Source organism: Balearica regulorum, chromosome 21 (assembly GCF_011004875.1).
Source record: "Balearica regulorum gibbericeps isolate bBalReg1 chromosome 21, bBalReg1.pri, whole genome shotgun sequence".
Lineage (NCBI taxonomy): Eukaryota > Metazoa > Chordata > Aves > Gruiformes > Gruidae > Balearica > Balearica regulorum.
In genome coordinates, this window is record NC_046204.1 from 8,080,902 (window position 1) to 8,103,690 (window position 22,789).

Consider the following 22,789-nt stretch of genomic DNA (forward strand, 5'->3'; position numbering starts at 1 on the left):
CTCAGCACAGTATGTACAAAGCTCTTTCCGAAAGCACGTTAAGCGAAAAGACTGTCAGGTCACATTCGAATCGCCGACATTGCCCTGTCCAAGGGAGAGCCGGGGAGGTGGTGGAGCGTGTTTTCAACGCAGGCGCTGCTCTGTTGAGCAGGGCAGAAGGGAGGGGGAAGATTTCAGCTGGTCTTTTTTTGTCCCCACTGATGGGGGAGGCAGAGGGAGAAGAGGAGCAGGAAGAGGTTCAAACAGCTTGCTTCTTGCTCACCTTTGTCTCCAGAGAAAATGGGGAAGAAAAAGGTCACGTGTCAGTCCAACTACAGAGCTTGGCAGGGGCTCAGGCTAAAACAGCCCCGCTCTTTCACGCCGGCAATGTACTTTTATTGAAGATTTGCCTCTACAGCAATCCGTGGCGACTGTAATTCCCTCCTCTCTACGTTTCCAGGAGGAGAAAGCTGTGGCGAGGAAGAGAAAGGACACACAAAGCAGGCCTGGAATCTAGTTTCATTTTATTTTAGCAAACTGCATGTTCTTCACTTATCAACATCTCTACATTAGCAATTGTATAGCTCTCCAACTTTTCTTTAAAAAAGGGTAAACAAGAGGTGACGAAACTCAGGCTCTTCATCTCTTAAAAACATTTGAAAGTTGGATTCAAGAAGACTTTTATATATTTTGGTTTTAAGGTAACAGATGTGGTATGGAAACACTAATTCAAATCACCCGCCTAACCGAGAACTACCCCTTTTGCAGCCCCTCTGGCATCAGACCATCAGTAGACGGCTGCAACCTCCATTTACTGAAGATCTGACTCACCATCAAAACAAACCTTTGCTGGTCTGAAGGAGCGAAACGCGCTGCCGCCTCAGCCTGTCGCTCTAACGGCCGAGCAGAAAGAAACACCTCCAGGACTCAGTGCAAGTGCTGTATATACACAGCTTCTTATGTATAACAGAAGCGTTAAGGACCTCGTCATGCAGAGGGATCTAGGGAGGACTCTTCTGCCGTTGTACCTTCTCAATTAAGAATCATTCCCTCAATCATCCTGTTCCTGCTGTCTAAAGATATAAAGATCTTCTTTGAAGAATTTTTAAAAGCCAACCCTCCCCCCCAAACCCAAGAGGAACACCGTAAAATGTACAGATCATGTACGTTCTAGAAAAGTCCTAAAATTATTGCAGAAACTAAAGATGACTTGTTCCAGGGGAGGGGCAGGCACGAGGCACAGCATTGAGATCTAACAAATGCTCGGGTTGGTTTGATTTAGTTTTCAGCTTTTCCCCCCATCATTCAAGAAAAAAAAAAAAATTAAAGAAGTGTTTAAGCATCAGAACTAAAATACAAATGCACGTTGACTTATAAAACAAGATTGTGGATTTGACCATGGGATTCCCTGACAGTGGAAAAATTTTACTTTTTTGCCCGGAGAGATTTCCTCATGGTGGATTTGCCCTTGGCAGAGGGTTTCACTTCCTTCCTCCCGCTGGCTGCTGGTTTCTTAGAAGAGCTGCCACCAGAGGGTTTCTTGATGGCTGGGGCTGCTGGTTTGGCTTTCTTAGCAGGGGTTTTCACCTTGGGAGGGGGCTTCGCTTTGCCCCGACGGGCTGCGGGGGTTTTTCTTGGCTTGGGCTTGGACTCCCTTCGCTTCATCGGAGGGGCCCTGCTCCGTGATTTTGGAGGCGGTCTCTTCTGCATCCTGTCAGATGAAAAGAAAGAGGAAGCATAAGATCTCAGTGGAGGCGCAAATGCTAGCCAGAGCAGAGCTGCTGTCGTCAATTTGCATAAACGAAGCAGATCTTGGCATCCTTGTTCTTTACCACGGATGTTCCTTTATGCAGCAGTACATTTCATTAGCTAAATCCCAAAGAGCAAGAACTCCTCTGGTGGATCTTGCCATGGTAAGCACTTCTCAATCGCCACCGTGCTCTGCCAGCAAGGCTTCAAACTCCTTTGTTAGGCATATAAACATACAAATAATGACAATGAATCAAAGTCAATTGGCAGAACCATTAAGAGACCTAGGCACTCTCTCTCCTCTCTAAGTGGAATTTTATTACTTATCTTAAATCCACATTCTGAGTAAGGCAGTTTCATATCTGGCTACAGAACTGCAAATAATACTGTAGGGAAAAGTTTGCCTAAGGAAACACTTAGTAAACACAAAAAGTCCCATGTGAAATGTCACTTTTGTAAGGCACCAAAGGCGACTTTAGGAGACTAACGGCAATACAAAGAATAAATACGGGCTCTCTTCTCATCTGGAGGAAGAAAGAAAGAGGTAAGCTTCAAATTATGGAATGGGAGAGATCATTATCTCTGGAGCAAGGCATAATTAGAAACTACTTCTAATACCTCTGAGCAACAGCCTTGTGGATAAGTAACCACACCTGTGCGCTCCACAGCTGTGACAGTCCCTTTTATTTCATCCCAAGGAGCCCATTAATCTCTCATGCTGCCATACCTCTTCTTTGGTGGTGGCTCTTCCTCCTCAGACTCTTCCTCTTCAGATTCTTCTTCCTCCTCAGATTCCTCCTCTTCTTCCTCATCAGATTCCTCAGAGTCCTCATCCTGTTGCTTCTCTGGGTAGAGCACATCTGGGCTACAAGAGGGTTCTTGTTAGAGTGCAACTTACAGCCTAATCCACAAATACCCCCAAGACTTGTGTTTACTGCTATCCGAAACCAGCGTTACTTAGTCTCTGCAACAGCAGAAGCACGACAGCTTGTAAGTCACTAGGAATGCCCCAGCCCTAAGCTGCCCTTTCTTTGGGTCTCTTCCTCATTGCTCCTTCTGTGCAAACACAGGAAGGCAGACAACAAAGGCACAAGACCAGACTTCAGTGATTCCAAACCCAGGCTGAAACCACCGAGGACTTTGTATGTACACAATAAAAGAAGGTGGGAAGCAGAGACTTTAATGACTATGCTGCCGTTCAGCTCTTCCTTGGACACTAAGTCACCATGCCCGGGCTCCACGTGGCCCAGCACAATAGATACTCACAGCAGGAGAAGAAAGGCTGCTCTAGTCTCACAGCAGCTAATCTAGGTCATCTTCCCTCCTCCCACCTCTCCTCCACACCGGCATTAAGAGAGACAAACAGCTGGGTCCTACTCCTTACGAGCATCCTTGCATTAGGATCGCCACCACACTACCTGCTCATGTAAATTTATTTTAGCATGGGAACACTTAAATAAAATAAAAAACCCCAAAAGCATCGCAACAGAATACCTCAGACTATTGAGCCCAATATTTTTATTGCCCTTAAAGGCTTCCTTTGCTAATGAAGTCAGTTTTCTGCCCACTCACAGTCAGATACCCAAGTAGTGTCATTATCTAGAGTATGGGTGACAACGTTGCGGTTCATCAGTTATTTTGAACCCTCCACATACTTCCCTGTAAATAGGAGATTGGCCTACAAACTTCAGCGTCGCAACACTTCTCTTGAACATCATTTTACAGTCAAGCTCTTTACCTAGGATAATAAGGGAAGCAAAGCTGAAAGGTTCCGCTGAAGCCCTTTCCAGAAATTTGCTCCATCCAGCCATTCTTCTCACATTTCTGCAGGGTTCTCTTCAGTAGATGCACTGTGGGGGGGGGGGGGGAATCAGAGAAAGGTTGTGTTACTATCTTTATCCACTTGTCTAACCTCGCTGCTCTCTGCCTTCCAAAATCAGAGCTGGAGAAAGGATGAAGCCTCCTTTGCCCAGGACACCTGCAGAGGAATGAAACAGCACTGGCGACCTGAGACTCATGATGACATCACTGAGTGCTTCTTTTCGCACTCGGCAAAGAGCAGCTGCTGCGTGTGGGACTCTGCTAGACCACCGTGTTTAGAAGTTTTAGTAAGTCTTATTTCAAGGGAATACAGATACAAGATGCAAGTGTTTGTTCCTGAACACTCAGCAACTGTGGCTTTAAATTCTCCAAAGGAAGAAGTCAAGAACAGTGCATGTTTTTGTTGTCACGATCAAAGGATCCTCCTTTATAAATGCATTCAACAGCACCATGTAACTACTTCTGTCCAAATTTAATCCAAGCCTCAGCTTTCTTCACCCTGTTCTCCAAAGTGATTTTTAAAACAAACCTTTACCCTGGTTTTCCTCTCCTCGTGTTCTAAATTTCATATTTCCCCTTTCTGTGGTTTGGTTTTAGCTTTTTTCTAAAAAAGGGAAAATATTTGGTCTAGAAATATGACAAATGCATTTTTTGTTCCAGTCTTCTGTTCCATTGTGCACTGTGTAAGAATTGTAACTGAAACTGTGCAAGTACAGGGGATCTTTGTCTCTGGCAAAGGGCTGAAGTTGTTTAGTCAGTTCAAAACCATTTTCAGCTGGAATTAGAGGGACCATTTACATATTTAGCTCCCTCCAAATGAAGGGAAAAGCAAGGCCTGTCCTTAAGCACGTTCCAAAGAGGTTCACTTCAGGAAAGAGAAAAATCCAAAGAAATGTGCTTGGCTGAACCGTCATCTGAATCTGTTCTGTATGATGCAAAGGTATTCACTCCAACCACTTATGAAATGCACTTTTATCAAGAACTGACATTTCACATCAAGAGGATCATTTGGGACAGTGCCATACCTTCACCAGCCTCCAGGCTACCTCTGCTGAAATGTTTTAATTTGAGTGGCATTGGAAGAGCTTGCCCAGCTAATTGAGTTGATTGTATCCATTAAATTACTAGTGTTGCAACATTAGGATCGTCATAGTTCAAGAACTCTTTAAAAGGCCCATACTTTAATAAACAGGAGAAACACATAAAAGATACGGCTGTGTTTACTCTGAGTACCAAAGATCAATAGCAGCACGTAGAGGATTTGACTCCGGTTATGAGGTATAAAATGGGGAGGAATGCAGAGCACTGGCTCTGTAGTGTGTACCCGCCTGCTTTTACATCTCACCAAATCTTCCTCCAGTTGCTCTTAAAACAGAGCAGAGATCATCAGAATTCCTCTTATGTAATGGCAGGAGAAAGAAAACAACAGATTGCAAGCTGAAATTTCCTTATCCCACTTGCGAGACTGACAAGCACCGGAGGCTGGCTAAACACTGGCCTCTAAGGGCCAGGGAAATTTCCAATGGTCCTGAAAATAAATCATGCAAGGGCTTAGTAAGCCTGGAAACTCTTCTCCCTGCCCTGAGATGAAGAACTCTCACTTGACATCGGTCTCTAACTGGCAGAAGGCCTCAGGGAACTTCTTTAGCCTGCAGTGCTGTGAGGAAACCTGCACTGCTCTATGTGTTGGTAAGTTCTGCATCAAACAGCCATGCTGATGCCATGTTTCAGCTCCAGGTGAAAAGCGCGGGATCAGCAATCTCCTCTCCGGCCCATGTCCTGAGGGATGGCACCAGCACTGTGACACCACGGTAACAAACTGATCTACTTTCTGACCTCTCCCCTCGGTTAAACAACTGCATCGGGGCTCAGACCAAATCATGCAAACAAGCCATTAGAAGATCTACTTTAAAGTCTCTGTTAGCATTGCTTCTGCTAATGCAAAAGTCAAAACAGACATTAGTGTCATTCCTGGGAACAAAACCATGCCAAATCTCTTTCCAAATACAACAGGATTAGTTTCTCTGCTCGCTTGCTTGACCTTTTACAAATCAGAGCCAAAGAAGGACCTCAAACAAATCAGCAAGAGGGGTGCTTGTGAATTTTTAAAAAAAGTTAGACTATACAACTTCTCTAAATAAAAAGCAACTAGGCACTGCATTTATGCCAAGCTGTAAGCCTTTCAAAATAGAGAGAGACAGATGAAATCAGCTCAGTGATTTAAGAACAATAAACCACTTGAATGCTATTCCCCCTTCCTGGGAACGTGCTATAGACACGAGAAACACGCATTATATCTCAGAAACTAGCCTTTGTCAGGCTTGAAAGGAACTAATGGGAATTAAAAACGCCGAGCATCTCTGCAGCACAAAGAGCCGAGCAGCTGTCAGTTCAGTTCCCCCGGCAAGCTCAACGGAATAGTTTAAAGGTGCTGCACAGACACATCTGCAGCTGCAGGACTCTCTGTCAGCATGCAGAAGTGTTACACAGATTGGTACTTTACCCTGGAAGTTGGAGTTGGTCCCTGGGTGGTTTTCCAGGATATACTTCTTCAGCGCTGTGGTAGAGCAGGTCTTCGGTTCGTTCATGGCCGCAATAGCAGACAGGATGGCATCTTCCATCAGAGTCCCACCCAGCAGGGGCTTCTCCCCTGATTTCTTCAGCTATTTTCCAAGGAGGAAGAGAAAAGCATCAAGACAAAATTCTCCCAAACCAGGTCAGGACAAGCTCCTCTGCACCAGGTGGGTCGGCGCTCCTGCATTAGCACAGATATGTTTTATATTAAAACACTGCACAGGGAATGCTGCTCTCCCAGCTTTAATTGGGAGGACCGGCCTATTCAGTCAACTGGCCTGGAGTGCTTTTTATCGGTAACACATTGTCCTAGTCCCCAAATACACTGCAAGGATGTGGCAATCTAAGGGCCTGTCACTCAGGGAAGGAAAAAGATCTTCCTCCATCCCACAGACCAAATGTGCCCCAGAGACTTCTACACCATAGACATGAGAAAAAGACGTTGCAGGCATCTGGGGTACCGACTGCACTTACAATTAGTGATGGAAAGGAAAGATTACCCCACCATCTCCCCTACTGTGCTAGTGAGTCAGAGCAGAAGCAGCCTGTGGAGCACACTAAGTACAGAAGGCAGGGGGGTCTGCTCCAGAAATGTAGACCAAGGGGAGAGTAAGAGTCCTACTGCTTCATAGTTTGACAATTCCCGAATATGACAGGCTGCTAAATAAAGGTGTACCCAGTAAAACTGGGGAGGGGGAGAGGGCGCATTAACTTATATCCAAGGCTTGCGGTCAGTACAGCAACAAAACAAGATGAACTCTGGCTCTGACCTGGAATGTCCCAGACGCTCCCTTCCCTGTGATCTGCTCTAACTGGCCCTTCTCTACAGCTCTCTGCAGGGCATTCTTCAACAGCTGGGGTCTGAAATATAGGAGGATAAAGCTTTACTGACACATGCTGACAGCTTAAAAAACAAACAGAGAAACAATGCTTTATACAGAGTGTGAGCAGAGCAGTACTTACAAGTGGTATCTGCCTACATAAAGACATTTTAAATGGAGATCTGTCAGCAAGTGCTGATTACACGAGAAGAACAATGTACGTTAGCGGAAATTCAACTGCAACGCTTTCTTGGTGTCACCGCGTATCCAGCAACAGACAAGCTCCACTTGGAAGGATTTACTTGTTTTGAGAAGCACATTTGGACTCAGTGGGCAATGAGTCAGTCAGCTCACAAACAAACAAGGGACTGAGTACAAGCCCCTCTAAGAGGCGATGCACAGGGTTTTCCTAGATTTGCTTCCTCCCCAAGCCTTGACCCGCAAACTTAAAGATTACTGTAAGCTTGTGCCAGTTTAAGCATCCAGGACCAAGTGGGACGAGATCCCAAGGACAGGCCTCCACATCCAGGCAGCTAAAGGGATCTGGTTTTGGTTAAGGGCGGAGGTGCATACAGCAATGCTGATGTCGGCGTCAGGAAACAAAGATTGGGTGCGGAGGGATGCAGAAAAAGGCACAGCTTTTCCTCAAGCTTTCCTGCAGGTTCTACAACGCAGAGCACCACCTGTCTGCCGCCTGCTGAAATACCGAACTGAATCACCGTGAAGTGAGGCAAAGCCAGAGGAAGGCTGCGTTTCACTGCTCCTCCGCAGCTCTGCTTGCAAAAGTGTACTCCTGCACCTACCTTATATCTACTTTGAGTTTGGGGTAATACTGAGACACGTATTTCTTGATCAGGCTGTAAGAAGCTTCCTTCGGCTCACAAAGGCGGGTGAAAGCCAGCGGCAGGATATCTTCCAGCTTGACTTGTTGCTCCGCAGTCGAAACGGAAGTGCTTTTCTGAAATACACATACTTTTACACATCAGTGGGGCCTAAAACTCTGGGTTTTCTGAACCAGCAATGCACAGGTAGGGAAAAGTGCTCCTGACACTGGCCACAGATCTGCAAAATCAAGTTCTGCAAGGTAGCTCTTTAAATTAACAATTTAAAAAGTTTAGCAGTTTAAGTAAAATCAAGCAAATTTGGCTGGAATGTTCATAGGAGTCTTAGGGAAGTTTTACAAATATAAATTGCTGAGTATTTAACAACATCTGTATTTTTAATAGTTTCCTTCCTCCTTCTGTTGACATTTTCCTCTGCTACCATTCAATGAGAAAGGTGAAAATGATACACGCTGACATGAAACACAAAAACCATCAAAGGCAAGATCTGTTTACACAGGTCAAATCTTCCCAAAAAATGAACAGCTAAACAGGAGTGTATTTTTTTTTTCCACCTGACAGAATGAAATCTTGATTGAAGCCAACACTCCCTTCTCCTGAATTTTCCTCCATCACTTTGCTACCATGAGGAGGGGATGATCGGGGGGTGGGGGGGGAGGTCTGTTCTTTATACAGAAAAATCAGTGAGGAAACGTGCTGAAGTTTAATGATTTTGATGCTGGACAGCAGCTTTGCAAGTGGTCAAACGGGTGAGGGTGCTGCTCACCCAGACAGCTGCTGAACTGCTAGCTGAATTCACCCAAAACAAAAGCAAGCTATTAATTTTGCTGCAACACAGAGAGAGTAACTAGGAACAAAGACATCGATATGCTGCAGACAAGAAAAGTGATGTGTTAGCAGTTATCAGGTGCCTTGCTCAAACTTCTCATGGAGCCAGGGAGCTCTGTTTAAAAAGAAGTTGCAATGCAATTCGTCTCCTTCAGTGCCTTAGTACCAAGTGTGTCACTGTTTCCTTCAGTTTTAGGACTTTTGGTCTCCCCAGTAGCCAAGAGATAAGCACCAAGGCATTATGATACTCTCTGGGTTCACCCGTCTAAGCTGTGAGGGTGATCGGCAATTCCAGCTAAGCGTTTTGTAACTGCAGTGTTAGAAACGTGTTTCATACGCAGGGAGTGGAGAACAGCGGTGCTGTGACCACGGATAATTGTGAGGACTAGGCTCAAAAAAACCCACATCGCATTTTACTACCTCAGAAAAACATAGAGCCAACATTAGCAGCTTTCTTCCAGAAGCCTTAGGACATTTTCTTCTTCCTCCCTCTGCCCTCATAGCTGCTGGAAAAACGTTCACCTGACAGTCCTGAAGACTGAAGTCTTCCGCTTACCCATGCAACAGATATAACAGAAACAGCAGTAGCATAAAGCTCTCTTACAATACCTGAGAGGCATCTCTCTCTACCAGGTAAAGACAGAAGAGGAACTTCATGGTTATTCAGTTTTCTGCCTCTGAACCAAAGCCTAGGGGTTTAATGTAAACATTTTAAAACTAAGATTTTGATTATTCTACTTGGTTTTAATTTCTCATACTAGCTTTCTGATTCTGATTTTAGTGGTAGGGGTGTTTTAATTACTCTACTTGGGGAGGAAAAGTACAGCAAGGAGGAGAATATTGTTTGGGTTGGGGTTAGGCTGCATTTCGTAAGATACATGTGTTTCAGTGCAAGATTTTTCAGAGTATTGTTTAAAATGATCCATCTTACCTTTCTGTCTCTGGCTTTCGGAACAGTTTTTCCTGCATTAGACACCACCACAAAGCTCCCAGAAGCTCCCTTTCCTTTCACCTAGTTTGAAAGAAAGTCCATTTCAGTCTTTAACAAAGTAACTCAGAATAATAATTCTCATAATAATAATAGTCTCTCTGAAAGAGACAAATCAACACCATTACACAGATTTTGAATGCACTGTCACCCTGACAATGGGCTGTTATGGCAGGGGCCTGATTTGAACATGTCATTAAGATCAGAAACCACAGCCAGACATTAATAACATACTTTGCCGTCCTGACCAGGAGACACCAACAGATATCACAGGCATAAATTACAGTGGTAAAAGAAACATCCTGCTGCAGAAGTGATGTTGTGAGACTCAGTTTGAAGACACATGCTGCTGCAATGCTATATGACACAACACCAAGAAACGGTCATAAATTGCACAAAAGACAACCGTGCAAAGTATCTGATTGACAAAACTATGCTGCAATTCTGTCAGTCTCTAACAGAGTGCAGACAGAGGTTGGTTAACCTCCACGAGGGAGAACACGACCACCCCAGAGACCTGCTAAGGGAGTTTAAGAAACCCCCATGTAATTGAGTAATACCACCTCCAGTGCTGCTCTGCAAAGCAACTCTTACCTGTCTAATGATTCCTCTCTCCAGCTCCCTTTTCAGTGCTTGCTTTAGAAGATAGCCTCTCCTCTCAAGCTCCAGGGAAGGGTATTTGTGGATGATGTATTTACGTATTGCAACGACTGACGCACCACTCTTTTGAAAGCATGCCTGAAACAGAAGCAAAAAGCTAGCAGAAACTACCTGCACTGCAATTATCTTGCTGTGGGCCTGGAAGAACAGAGATCGAACGGATGCGTATCGGCACAGGATGCCAGGGCCAGCCTTTTCCCCACAATGACTCAAGAGTATAAAATATGACTACGAAAATACTTAATTTTCCCCTTCAGAGTGGCTGAAGGCAGACAACACAAAAGCAGCACCACAAGCATCTATTAACTACTCCCTTATTCTGAAGCACTTGCACCTAATGGCTTAAACACTACATGCTGCTACAAAATACAGTCACCTTTTTTGCTGCACAATTTGTATGGCGTTTTACTAATGTCAGATAGAGTAACCATTAATTCAGAACAAGTTGCCAATTTTTTTTTTTTTTTTAAGAAGTCAGAGGATTGATGTTAGTAAATTAGTAAAAAACCTAAGTTGAAGTTCATATTTTGAAGATATAACAGCTGGAAAGGTCATCTTGCAATTAAGGCTGGTGGGGCTGAGGCCTCCTGTGAAGGCAATGTGCACGAACCAGGTCTCAAGGGGAGAGCAGCAGCGCAACTACGACAGCACAGGTCTCTTCTTACAACCAGGAGGGATACAGTAAACCAAAACGAACACCACTTTGGAATGCTAGTTTACAGTATTTCCATCTGTCCTGAATTAGAATAAGTTAACACTGAAAAAAGCATGTATTGAATAGATGGATTAATCAAGGTAAATCAAGTTAAATATGGCTAGAAGGCACACCAAATTAAATGATGACAGCACTCGACCAGGTTATGTCATCCTAGCTGTTTCTAATAATGTAATTTGGGAGGGAAACAAATTCTAAACAAAGAAAAAAGCTACAGGGCCCCTCATCATCATCATCATCATGGACTCGCATTTCAGCTCCATGGCCTTCCAGCAGAAGCATACGAATCTTACACAGTAAGTTTCCTGCTAACACACAATACTATCATCTGTACCATAAGCAAGCTGAAATCGTGGATTTTAGGCATACAAATTATTCTGCTTTGCAACAGATGAACAAAAGAAACATTTGTCTCCTGCTTACCCTGATGGCCTCAGTTAAAATAGCATCCATTTTGGGACGTGAGGTGGCAGCCATCTGAGTTTGCTTCTGTGCTCTAGCTAGCTGGCTAGCAGAAAGAGTAGCCCACGCAGGAATGGTCTTTTTCACCTTCTTCTCCTTCTCCTTAGACTGATCCTTCTCGCTTAGGAAAAACACAGAGCAATAGTAAGACAAAGGACACTGTAAAACAAACCAACAAGTAGAACAACAACAAAAAAATCCCCTGAAACATCTGACACTGAAAATAATTTTGATGTTTCTATTAGAAAAAAGAAACCCTATCTTGATATTCAGCCTTACACATGTTCTAGAGCAGCAGCTACACTTGATTGGTAGCTTCCTCCTGAGAAATACGAGCACCTTTTTAAGGGACCCATCCTATTCTCCTCATCTCTCCCACCATCTTTTCTATCTCTAGAACCTGACTTTCTCCAGAATCCTTCCCAAATTCCTGAATTGAGCACTAAGCAAGCCTTACTCTTTTTTGGTTTCTTCTGAGGACTTTGTTTCCCCCTTCCCTTCATTCTCAGGTTCCTTTGGCTGTTCTGCTTCGCTGGATGCAGCAGGCAGGGTTTCATTCTCTTGTTCTTCTCCAACAGAGGCAGATTCCTCAGAGGTGACTTCTGCATCTAAAAAGATGTGAAAACGCATCAAGTTACTGCCTAAAACTAGCCTCTATTCTTCAGGAAGGTGGGGGTGGGGGGAAAGCTTAAGAACACACCCCCAAAAATATGTCCCACCAGACAATTCCTCTTCTCTAATTTAAACAGATGATTTGAATGTAACTCAAGAAGCGAACAAAACTACTGAAAGAGCTTCAGTAAGGTGCAATCAGCCATCAAACGCCAGAATAACTTCAAACAACATTGCCTAGTGTTTTCACAATGAACTAATTCCCCCAGTCCTCTCCTCTTAACTCCAGAAGTTACTGTTGCAATTGTCAGAGAGCCTTGGGTGGGGAAGGGAGGAGGAAATCAGCACCATGAAACACTAAGATTTTCTCCTAGGTTGAGGTTTATGTGTTTTTAACTCAGAAAGGTGCAAGACTATACAACTCTACAAGAAATTTTGGGAGATACATACAAGTGGCTTTGTTTATGGCCAATTTGTCTTCAAACACTGCTGTTTCTGCACTACACACTGTGGCACCCGAAGGATTTTAACCGTTCAATCACATTTTTCCAGGCAAAGCTTTAGATTGTGCATGCATTTGCAGAAGCACCTCTCTATCAGCAGGATCAAATCCAGTCAGAAATCAACTTACCAAGCAAATTAACTCCAGTATATTTAGCTGAGAATAGCTTAGCGACTGGGCTGCCTGCTAGATAAGATGCATGTAAACTGCCATTACCCACTTTTTGGATAAAGAGCTGTCTACCATGACTGCTCCATGCAGTGGACAGGTTCTCCGTCTCTGAGAAGGAACTTAAGCACTCCTGCTATGCTCCTGTGCATAGTTTTCCCCTGGAGACGTCAAGTATTTAAAATATGCAGTGTATTACTAGTTAGTTTCACATGTAATGTATTTATTTGTGACACCAAAGAGGAGAAAGTCAGTGAAACTAACTGAATGTAATACTGAAATGACACATTCTGAGAAACTGAGGTGAGGCTGCCAGGACCAGACACATTAATATCAGACTAGATTTGATGACACATTGGGGTAAAATCCTTTTGTTCAGGAAAAGAAAGAAAAAAAATTAAATACTTTGTTTTTCCATTCATTAACTCCACCTTTTGATCTCAAGCCATCTTCCTGACACTCCTGAAACTTCACAATTTCTGCCTTTACTCTAAAGAACGTGCAAGCTTGAAAGGGATTGTATTTAGCTATATTTTCATGTCTGGAGTGTCAGGGTTTTGCCACGGGATATGAAGGACAAAACAAATGGGTTCAGACTGAAAAGAGTGGCTGCAAAATACGACTTCCCAATAATACAGGAAAAGCCTGTGAAAAGAAGCTAAGCATTAGTAATATTTTAATCATGGCAGGAGGTTTTTTCAGGAGTTTCAGAACAAAAGCCTATATTTGGATATACATTAACAATCCACTATAGAACTATTACCGTACCTGCTTTGACCTCTTCACCTTCAGCAGGTTTGCTTTTCGGAGGAGTTTCTCGGGAAGAAGAATTCACCGAGCGACGGATCGGCATTGTGTCGTCTTCAACTTTCTAGAAAAAGCACACAAAAATCAGTACAGATCCTGGAAAAAAGCAGAGAGTTTTTGAAATGGGATTAAAGCAAATCAAAGCAGCGCATGTAGAAATATTCTGGTTACATTTGGATTTTTCAGAATTTTAAAAGACAGTAACTCTCAAACCAGCTTCTTTGAAGCATACTAGGAGAGGATAGTTCCATGTTTTACAGTTATAAAAGAAGTAATTTCTTTCCAATTCCAAATTAAATGAGATGAGCATTTGAGGATTTTGACAAAGACATCATCTCAGGGAAAGCAGGGAAGGGGAAGGAGAATGCCTCCAAGGTTTATTAGACTCCCAATCGAGTTTCCTACAAGCAGGGGAGAAAGAGTACCGAGTAACCTTCCGCAGGACTGGAAGTCAAGGACTGATCCAAGGGCAAGCTTGGAGAACGGGCCAGCCCCTACCTCACTTAACTTGTCCGTGTGGATCAGCTGAGCTCCCGTTAAGAGTGGAAGCGCCTTATGATGCACGGGTTCAGCTTCAGACAGATCAGTCGCCATTTAAATTAATTTCTAGCCCCAAGTGCAGGTAACACTGTGGAGCCCCAGGTTTTAACCCCAAGGACTTTTTCCTAATGGTTTTCACAGTGCAGTGAGGAGTCAACCTAAAGTACAGAAAAGATGTGGTGTGAAAATTAACAAAACAAAAACATCTACGTCCATGTATCTAACAAACTAAAGATTAAAAAGAAAAGAAGGATAAATGACTTACAGCTTATGACTAACATAACTGACAATCAACACTTGCATTCAACAAAGATGCTAAAACACGTATGCAAACTTGAGTGCTATGGATGTAGCAGAAATGGTAAAGGCGTAAGCCAGACCTGCAGCCTGCTCCGTTAAAACATATCTGAAAGAATAAAGAGGCTCTTTAACAGAAAGCATTAACAAAAAGCAGACATTGCGCTGTGCCTAAAGTAAGGCGTTGAGGGAACTAGTAAGTCATTTGCTTTGGGTAAAAGCAGGAGCTGACACATTGATCCAGCCTCTATCAGCCTGAGGAATTAAACCATTAAATCTGTTAGGCAGAAAATACAAACGCTGGGACCCGAACCATGTCCCTCCCAAACTAAACCCCATGCAATTTATAGAAATGAATGAGTCCTTGAACAAGAAAATAACCGTCAAAACAGCAGTCTCCATACCTTCCACAAAAAAATTAAAGCTTTGCAAAACTCTCCTCCAAATGCACGCACCGTCATGGGCACCGAATGGGTTAAGCTTAGTTTAATCCTCATCAAGTCTCACCCCTTACTACCATTGTACTTCTACAGCCTTTCTTACCTGCTGCCCATGCACCTGTATCAGCCTCTCCTAAGGAGAGGCACTCCACTATTTCCATCACAAAACACAGGATTTACTTCTCATTGAGTTCCTCTTCTCAGCGCCCCCTTTAAAAACCTCAAAAGCAAAACCTCACCTCTAGCAAACCAGGGCTGGACCCGTTCGCCGCCGTTCCATCCAAAGATCAAGCTCCAGACTGCCTTCTTCCCTTCCTCACAGGGAAATAGCCAAATGCTCCCGATTTCTACCTATTCTGGATGTTTTCTTCTCCTCGGACAAGAAGGCAGACACTTACCATAAATTTTCACTTTTAATAGGTATTTCCCAAGTCTGAGTGTCTCTCTCTTGAACAGAGAACTAACATCACCCCGGTGCAGTTTTCAAGATGACTTTCACAACAGTTTCAGCACTTTGCACTGCATTCTCCATTGCAGGGGTGGATGGTCTGTACCACACCAATACCACCTCGGTTACTCTGTGCTCTTGCCCAAAAAACATGGTCCTCTTATTACTCAGCAGTGGGGACTCCTAACTGATCAGAGGGATTCTCTCTACCGCAGTTATTTTCCCAGGCAAACCAAAACCCACCTTGTCTGCACAGAGTATTTTTGTTAAACCGCCAAGCTATGTAGGTAGTTTCCATTCAGAAACCAGCGGCAGCGAAAGAAGAGTCGAGGGGAACGCGCGTTAAGATACGATGGTTCACAAGGACTAGCGATGCAAGAGACTACGTCATTGTACCTACAAGATCTCCTCTCCAATTAATAAACTGATAAATTAATAAACTAAATCCACTGCTGCTGCAGTGTCGTGTCAGGTGCGCACACATACGGCACAACCGACCAAGAGACTTTAATTCCAGTCTGATGGCAGGAGGACTAGGCTCATCGCTGGGCAGCATTTCCACAGGAGATGCTCTAAAAGACATTCATCTTGCTGGCCATCTTCAAAATGCAGTGCTTCTGACAGCTAAAGGCAGCCAATCCACTCCTGCAACATCTACGACTTCTCCTTTGACAGTGAACAGTCATCGTGAAACATGACAGTGAACTCGTCCTGTCTCAGGACCAGTAGAAGCAATGAGTATAACAGTGCCGGATGTTTTCTTCTGAGACAAAACAGAAAAACCAAAACACGCTGCATGCCAAAAACAAAATAAATGAGATGAATGAAGCTTTCTTATGAAATTTCAGGATGGGGAAAAAAACCACTAATGGCCAATTAGAACATACGAACTACAGCCCAGCACATTATTTTGGGGGTTTTTGCCTGTTTTATGGGACCTTCCTCCTTCACATGTGGAAAGCGAGAGGAAAAATTAAAAATTCCACCAGGCTTCAGCTCAGTATCAAATGTTTTTTCTAGCAAGCATAGCCTGAAGCCCTCTAAAAAATTGCCAGCATTTTGAAGTGAGTGCTAAAATAACCAGTTACCGATCCATCCTCTGGAAAATCGGTTGGGGGCTACAAAAGACACTTTCCCTGGGATCACTAACACACACGTACAAGCATGCACTGTGGCTGACCTGGTCCCGGGGTTTACTTATTTTTAAACTGTGTGACCTGCATGTCACACACATGAAAACACAGTACTCCCAACCTCGACTTAAAATTCCCCATGTTCTAAAAAACCCTTTCATTTAGATCACAGTATAAACTACTTGAGTCTTTTTGCTCTCAAGAGTGAAACTTAGCACAGCACGATTCACAACTTCAGTGCCTACAATACATGCAAGTAAGACATCGTCCAGCAGAAATTCGGAGTGACCCAAACAGGAGCTGCTCTTGCTTGGGCTATTTCTTTCCACTGAGGGATCAAAAGTAGTTTTCTGGACTGGGTGTGAAATGTCAATTACAAACAGGCAAGTTTCTCAAAAAGATAAAGCAAAAGACTATTTGCAACAGCAATGCAGAAAAACTCTCCAAATAAATCTTCTGTTTTATATGGAGGGGGAGTTTGGAGGAAGAGTTATTTAACTGAAAAATCAAGTCGCCCAAACCAACTGTTACCTGGACACCCTGCGTCATGTATGGGATACTAAGACATCTTTAAATGTGTACCATAGCTATGACTGCAAGCATCACTCTTAATAGTAAACAAGTGGAAAGTAATAACTGTATTTTGCATTTACACAAATGTCAAACAAACAAATATTGTGCTTCGAAAGTGGGAAGAAGCCATCAGTTGAGGAGTTGAGGATGCAGGTTTTCAAGGGGGTTGTTGGGTAACTCTCATGTACACTTAAATCTGATCGACTGTCAGAAAAAAAAATAATCACGTCAGCAATGAAACAAACATCAGGATACCAACCTTTTCAAAAAGTTGCTTGAAAGTACAGATAGTAACTCCTCACATAGCTACTCACATTCATTTTCCCATGGGTCATTTGAACTGCAGGTTCACAGGTTCTCCAACTATCATGAACTAGTCATTTCAAATCCAGCAAAGAGCCGATAAGCAACAAAACCCCCCAATTTTCTGGATTTCTAGATGAGCAGGAACGGTTGATAGTGTCCAGTCTCCCAGCTCAGGGAATGGTCACTAATAGAAGATCCAATCAAAGGATCAGGTAGCTTTCCATGAACTATTATGAAAAATATACCAATTTTGTCCCGAGCTATCAGCACGTTGTTAGGGGGGAAAAAAAAAAAACCCAAAGGGAGGCTTCAGACAAAACATACGTATTTTGGATAACATTTCAGAAGATTGGAGTCCCCCCACCAACGTAACAGACAAAAGAACATGTTAAAAAATAAAAAAGTTAATTTGAGGCATAGTTTGGCCAACTCCTTGAATTTCTACTGACCATAAGATTTTCCAGCTTATCTCAGACTTCAATTTCATTTGAGGGAAAATATTTCAGGATAAAATCAGGTCTCGAACATGGCAAGCCAACTGTCAGGCTGGCGGAAATACAGAGTCACAAGGACTCGGGGTAGGGTGTACAGGCTGAGCGGACTGAAAACAAATATGCAATGGAAAAATGAGAAAGCATATCCAATCCTGTGCCGTTAAGGGTGTCCACTTACTGTTACACGACACGTACACCGGTGATTGATGTGCTCTTAGACATGACTTGGTATATAGTACACGATGCGGGTCTGAAAATCAGGTCAAAAAGGGCTAGAAAAAAGTTTTTAAGTTCTTGCAGATTGGAAGCCAGGGTGTCAAGGGATACAAACCCACCAACCTTACAAGCAACACAAGCAAGAATGACTGTTTATCATCAGAAAGGCTTAAAAAAGCAAAGTAATTGGATTTCAAGAACAGGCTATTGATTATCGTGCAATTATCTACTAGTTTCTAAAACTGAATTGAGTACAAGAGCATTTAAACGTCTCAGAAGCTGCAGAAAAAAAGCACAGGAAATGTTAATATTTTCATAAAGCAAAAATGGAAATTCAAACCAAACATGCCAAAATATTACCTTCTAAACTGCACGCTGGCCAACTTTTTCAAGACTTCTGGCCCTCTGAAATCCTCAAAGCTCTTCCCTAAAAATCCAGCTCAGGTACAAGATACCTTAACTAAAACCCTCTATATCTATATTGCTACAGAATATATCACCCAGCAACATCTTTGACACAAATTTGTTTTACAAAATGTATCTGTTAAAAGTTCTCAGCTGATTGCCTGTTTCAGAAAGATGTGCCGGCATTTACTGATCTCCCTTTTGTTTTTGTAGTTCACTGAGCTGCCTGTTGTCTTGATCAATTCAGACCAGTAGTATTTAGTCATTTAAAACAGTCTAAAAATGTGCAGAGGAATAAAACATCTTACTGAATACAGTATATGAGTTAGTCCTCACTTCTAATCCTTATTTGGCAACCTGCTCGGAAATTCACTCCCGTTTCACATCTGGCTGAGCATTACTTCACCACTGGCATTCTCATCACTTGCCATTCAACAAGTTCTGTGCTAACTTTGTCCCGATCCTTACGGCCACCACGCTGCATCGATTTCCTGGGAGGTGTCCTAATTAAGCAGACTTTTCAATCGCCTGCCTCCTGATTAAGCTACAAGGGCTGTATTTGCAGCCCTCTTGATTAAGGTACAAGGGCTGTATTTGCAACTCTCTTGCGGTTGAGTCTCCCAGAGATCTGTTACAGGCTATCTGAGCCCCAACGCTGCTACAAGCATTATAAACCATCTTGTTTCAATTAAAGACAAATAGTGGTCCAATACAAAGATCTAATAGCTCATCACTTGCCAGGCAAGAAATTCTTTGGCTTGACTAACGTTACAGTTTCTATTTCTATCCATTCCTTCGCTATACAGCATTAAGGAGGGGGTCAAATCCCAAGTACGTTAGGGTTCAGGGGAGCACAGTGAAAATCTTTCTCGCTTCTGGTTTCCAAACACATGCATTCCTACGCACGGAGACCCAAAGGAGAGTTTTTCGAAGCCTAGAAACACATTTTCATTTCAGGGTAGCATTGAATTTGGACTCCAAACACCACGAATACAACCTTGCCAATACTGTTTAACTTCTACAGAGCAAAGTGAAGATTAAATGCTGCCCTTCTGCACACACAGATGCTGCTTTCTCTAAAAAAAATATAAATAAAATTACTACAGTGAGATTGATGCTCTGCCTCCCCACCTGGGACTGAGCTCAGCACCTCGTCACTGCTAGGGTATAATACTAGCAACTCACAGTCAGCCCAATCTCAACAGATGTTTATTAAAATACAAGTAACAATCCATGCCTCACCTCCACTATTCTCCACCACCAAGAATGCCAGCTCAATATAAAAGCTACTATAGGTTTCAGATTCTTTCTCCATCAACCTGTGACCTATACAGAAGACAGTAACAGCAGATCATTTCTGTGGCCTGAAACAATCTCTTCCTATACCCAGGAGTTTTTCTTTACGTCTCCAAACACACAGCCAGAGCCAGGTAGTGCGCAACTTAAATTATGCCACCATCATACCTAGAAACTCACAGAAACTTCAGCTAAGGGACTAATACAAAACAGAATTTCTCCTTGCATAGATGCCTAAAAATAATCCCTCTCTGCACTGACGCTCAGGACTGTGACAGTGACAACCTCTGTGGGATCACAGTTTGTGAACCATTTTGGCTAGTACGGTCCATGATACAGATTCTCCACGTGTTGCCACTGCTACAGGCAACTAAGGAACAAAATAGCCAGTATTAGAGTGCACAGGCTTCAGCTTTAAGTTTATAACACATTTAGGTCACAAACATAAAACAACTCCAACATGAAAGTCTACTGCTGAAAGTTTCACAGCCTTGGATGAAATATCTTAATTCCAGGATCTAACATGAATTTTGACAAGCCACTGACACTCGAAGGAAAATTTAGGCTGGTAACATTACATATCAAGGTAAGAACATTTTATAGGCAACGTCCTCCTTGCTTGGATGGATTAAATTTAAAACCACTATGTAAACACTCCTCCCAAACTATTACTTATTCAGCCATTGCTTATTATTCTATAGTACAAAACTATACATAATAAAAGCTATGATTTCCTTGCAGTCTATACAAAAATCTACTCATGCCTAGAGTCCATCAACGTAAAACTTCTTTTATTCCCTCTCATGGAAGTTAAAATCCTCAGAACACCCTGGGTCACTTGTAATAAACACTGACAAAAGATTCACACATCAGAGAAAAAGGTATTCTGAAGACAAAAATAATTCAAGTAGTACTACCTGAGGAAAGCACATGAAACACTGAAAAGCTACTTAATTAGCAAGCACATGCAGGTAAAGGGGAGAAAGGGTGCAAAAGCCAGTAGATGTTTTCAAGGCATATACACCAAGTTCTTCCTCCCCCAACAGAAATTATGTGTATTTCCCCCCCCTACCCATTCCTCATTTCCAAGGATTTCCCACTCTATCCACCCATCTCTTTAAGTCCCTCCTGAAGAAGGTAAGTGCTGTCCTGCCCAGCCCATCAAACCACCTCCATTCCAACTGAACTCACCAGCGATACCTTCCTCTCCTCTCATTCCCCCTACACACACTGTCCTCACATGGAAGAACTTAATAGTGTGACATTGTTTATAAACATGAGTACTTCTGAACCTTTCCCGCCTCAATAAGATAGCTGCTTGCCAAAGATTGTTGGCCAACTATTTCTTGAAGATGCTAAAAATACTATTTATGGTAAAAACAAACAAAAAAGTCACATGCTTGGAAATCAGAGTGCAACTATTACTCAAAAGGCCTGATAAGAACTGAGAAGCGACACGCTTGTTAACCCAGAAATAATTCAGCGGCCAAGTAAGACTCCTGAAAGGAGTAACCTGCGAAATACCACAGATAGGAGCAATCTGTCAGCCTCTGCTACACTTCAAAAGGAGTGAACACACCCACAACCCCACATTATCTAACTTTTCTTCTCCTGCAGCACAGGCTGAGCAGTCCCCTGTGATTTGCAGACACCAGTGACTGAAAATAGTTAGAATACAGGCGGGAAGGATTTGTTCTGAACAGCATCCCCAGTTTGGAGCTGTCCTCGGGCACCGTAACCTGGTGGAGCCCCTCTGGCCTGGCAAGAGCTACATGAGCTTACACCAGCTGAGATTTGGTACGCTGCTCCTTCTCTCCTTAAGTCTTTCCAAGGTTTTAACTGAAAAAATCACAGTCCAGAATAGCAATAAGGATAATGAACCCGGAATGGAAGCCCCTCTGGAACAGTCCCATTCCAGACTGGAATTTTAATAGCCTTCTGTATGGAGAAACACGTGCAATAAGGGGAGAAGGGTAATTAACATTCTTTAACCAGGCTGTGACCACCACAGGGTCTCGGGGAGGAACTCAGTAGCACCTAGGAGCCTCACGCTGAGGCCTGTATCCATCTCTAGCAGCACCGAGAGGGATTAAGAGCTTCTTTTTGGAAGCAGAGCCATACTGAAGTCTCAGACAGAGGTTTTCCTCGAGTGGCAGCACTTCTCTGGCCTCTGATGAAGTGAGTTTGCAGAGGGGAAAAAAAAACCAACAAACCCAAAACAGAACCAAGCAACCAAAACGCGGGAAGGCTACCGCGGGAGCTAAGGCACTTCCTAAGTTTATAAATAGCGAGTATTTATCGTGTCGCACCCCTATCGACCCCTTCTGCCGCTGACCTTCCCCCCCACGACCCACGGCACACCCGCCGGTGTTCGCCAGGTGTCAGCAGGACGGGAGAGGCCGTTTGGACGCCCGCACCTCCTTTGTGAGAGACGACGAGGGGCCGGGGACCCGCACCCCGTCAAGGCCCGGCCGCGACTCCGCGCACCTCCCCGGCCCGGCGACACCCGAGGGCCGGGGCCGCCTCCTTGGGCCTGGACGGGGGCGAGCCCGGCGCACCGCGGGCCTCCCCGGGTGTGAAGGATGGCGGGAGGTAGGGGGGTGGGAGGGAAAGCAGGCCGCGACAGCACCCCCTGTCCGCGAAGCGTGTCGCGACTCGTCACGACAGCCCCCCCCGAGGCCTGTCAGGGAAGGGGCGCGGCGCTGAGGGGAGTTCCCGGGGCCCCTCCGGCGGCCCCTCCGGGCCTCCCTCGCACCACCCCGCGGCCTACCGGGCCCGGTCCCCCGTCTCCCCCACCCCGCCGCGGCGCCGGTAACGGGCGGGCGGGGGGGACTCACCAGCAGGCCCGGCGGACACAAAGCGGCCCCTCTAATGGCGGCGGCGGCGGCGGGGGAACCGGCGGGGGAGGGGGGGGGGAGAGGGGGGGGCCGGGGCAAAGGGGCGGGGGCGGGACCGCGAGGGGGGGTGTGGCCGCGGCGCGCGGGGTGGAGGGCGGGCCGCGGCCGCGCCGCCGGCCAATGAGAGGCCGCGGGCATTTTTCGAACACCGCCCCCCCCCCCTTTCCCCTCCGCCTCCACGTCGCGCAGGAGGGAGGGGGGAAGAAGGGAGTCTGC

General features: G+C 44.4%; 1 protein-coding gene across 3 annotated transcripts; it reads right to left on the reverse strand.

Annotated features, from left to right (window-relative positions):
- Positions 1–486: 486 nt before the first annotated feature.
- On the reverse strand, positions 487–22,630 carry HP1BP3 (heterochromatin protein 1 binding protein 3). 3 transcript variants are annotated; one of them, XM_075773433.1, is made up of 14 exons: positions 22,514–22,571; positions 19,623–19,706; positions 14,027–14,226; positions 13,490–13,592; positions 11,897–12,047; positions 11,401–11,560; positions 10,197–10,340; positions 9,546–9,626; positions 7,748–7,902; positions 6,894–6,984; positions 6,053–6,212; positions 3,467–3,578; positions 2,456–2,593; positions 487–1,690 (listed from the first exon to the last, which is right to left on the reverse strand). In XM_075773433.1, exons 3-14 carry the CDS (start codon positions 14,120–14,122, stop codon positions 1,405–1,407), a joined length of 1,677 nt encoding a protein of 558 aa, XP_075629548.1. In that variant the 5' UTR covers positions 14,123–14,226; positions 19,623–19,706; positions 22,514–22,571; the 3' UTR covers positions 487–1,404. The 3 variants fall into 3 exon arrangements, with proteins under 3 accessions (XP_075629548.1, XP_075629547.1, XP_075629549.1); XM_075773432.1 differs by lacking the exon at positions 19,623–19,706 and having other exon boundaries at positions 22,514–22,630; XM_075773434.1 differs by lacking the exons at positions 14,027–14,226; positions 19,623–19,706.
- Between the last annotated feature and the right edge of the window lie 159 nt (positions 22,631–22,789).

What these genes read in the sequence shown, in the direction of transcription:
- HP1BP3 (XM_075773432.1), bottom strand. Translation starts at nt 14,122, where the DNA reads ATGGCGACTGATCTGTCTGAAGCTGAACCCGTGCATCATAAGGCGCTT. An exon ending in TCAGAAGAAACCAAAAAAGA is followed by an intron (nt 11,561 to 11,896) that starts GTAAGGCTTGCT and finishes GTTTTTCCTAAG; the next exon opens with CGAGAAGGATCAGTCTAAGG. An exon ending in TTTTAACTGAGGCCATCAGG is followed by an intron (nt 10,341 to 11,400) that starts GTAAGCAGGAGA and finishes CTTCTGTTTCAG; the next exon opens with GCATGCTTTCAAAAGAGTGG.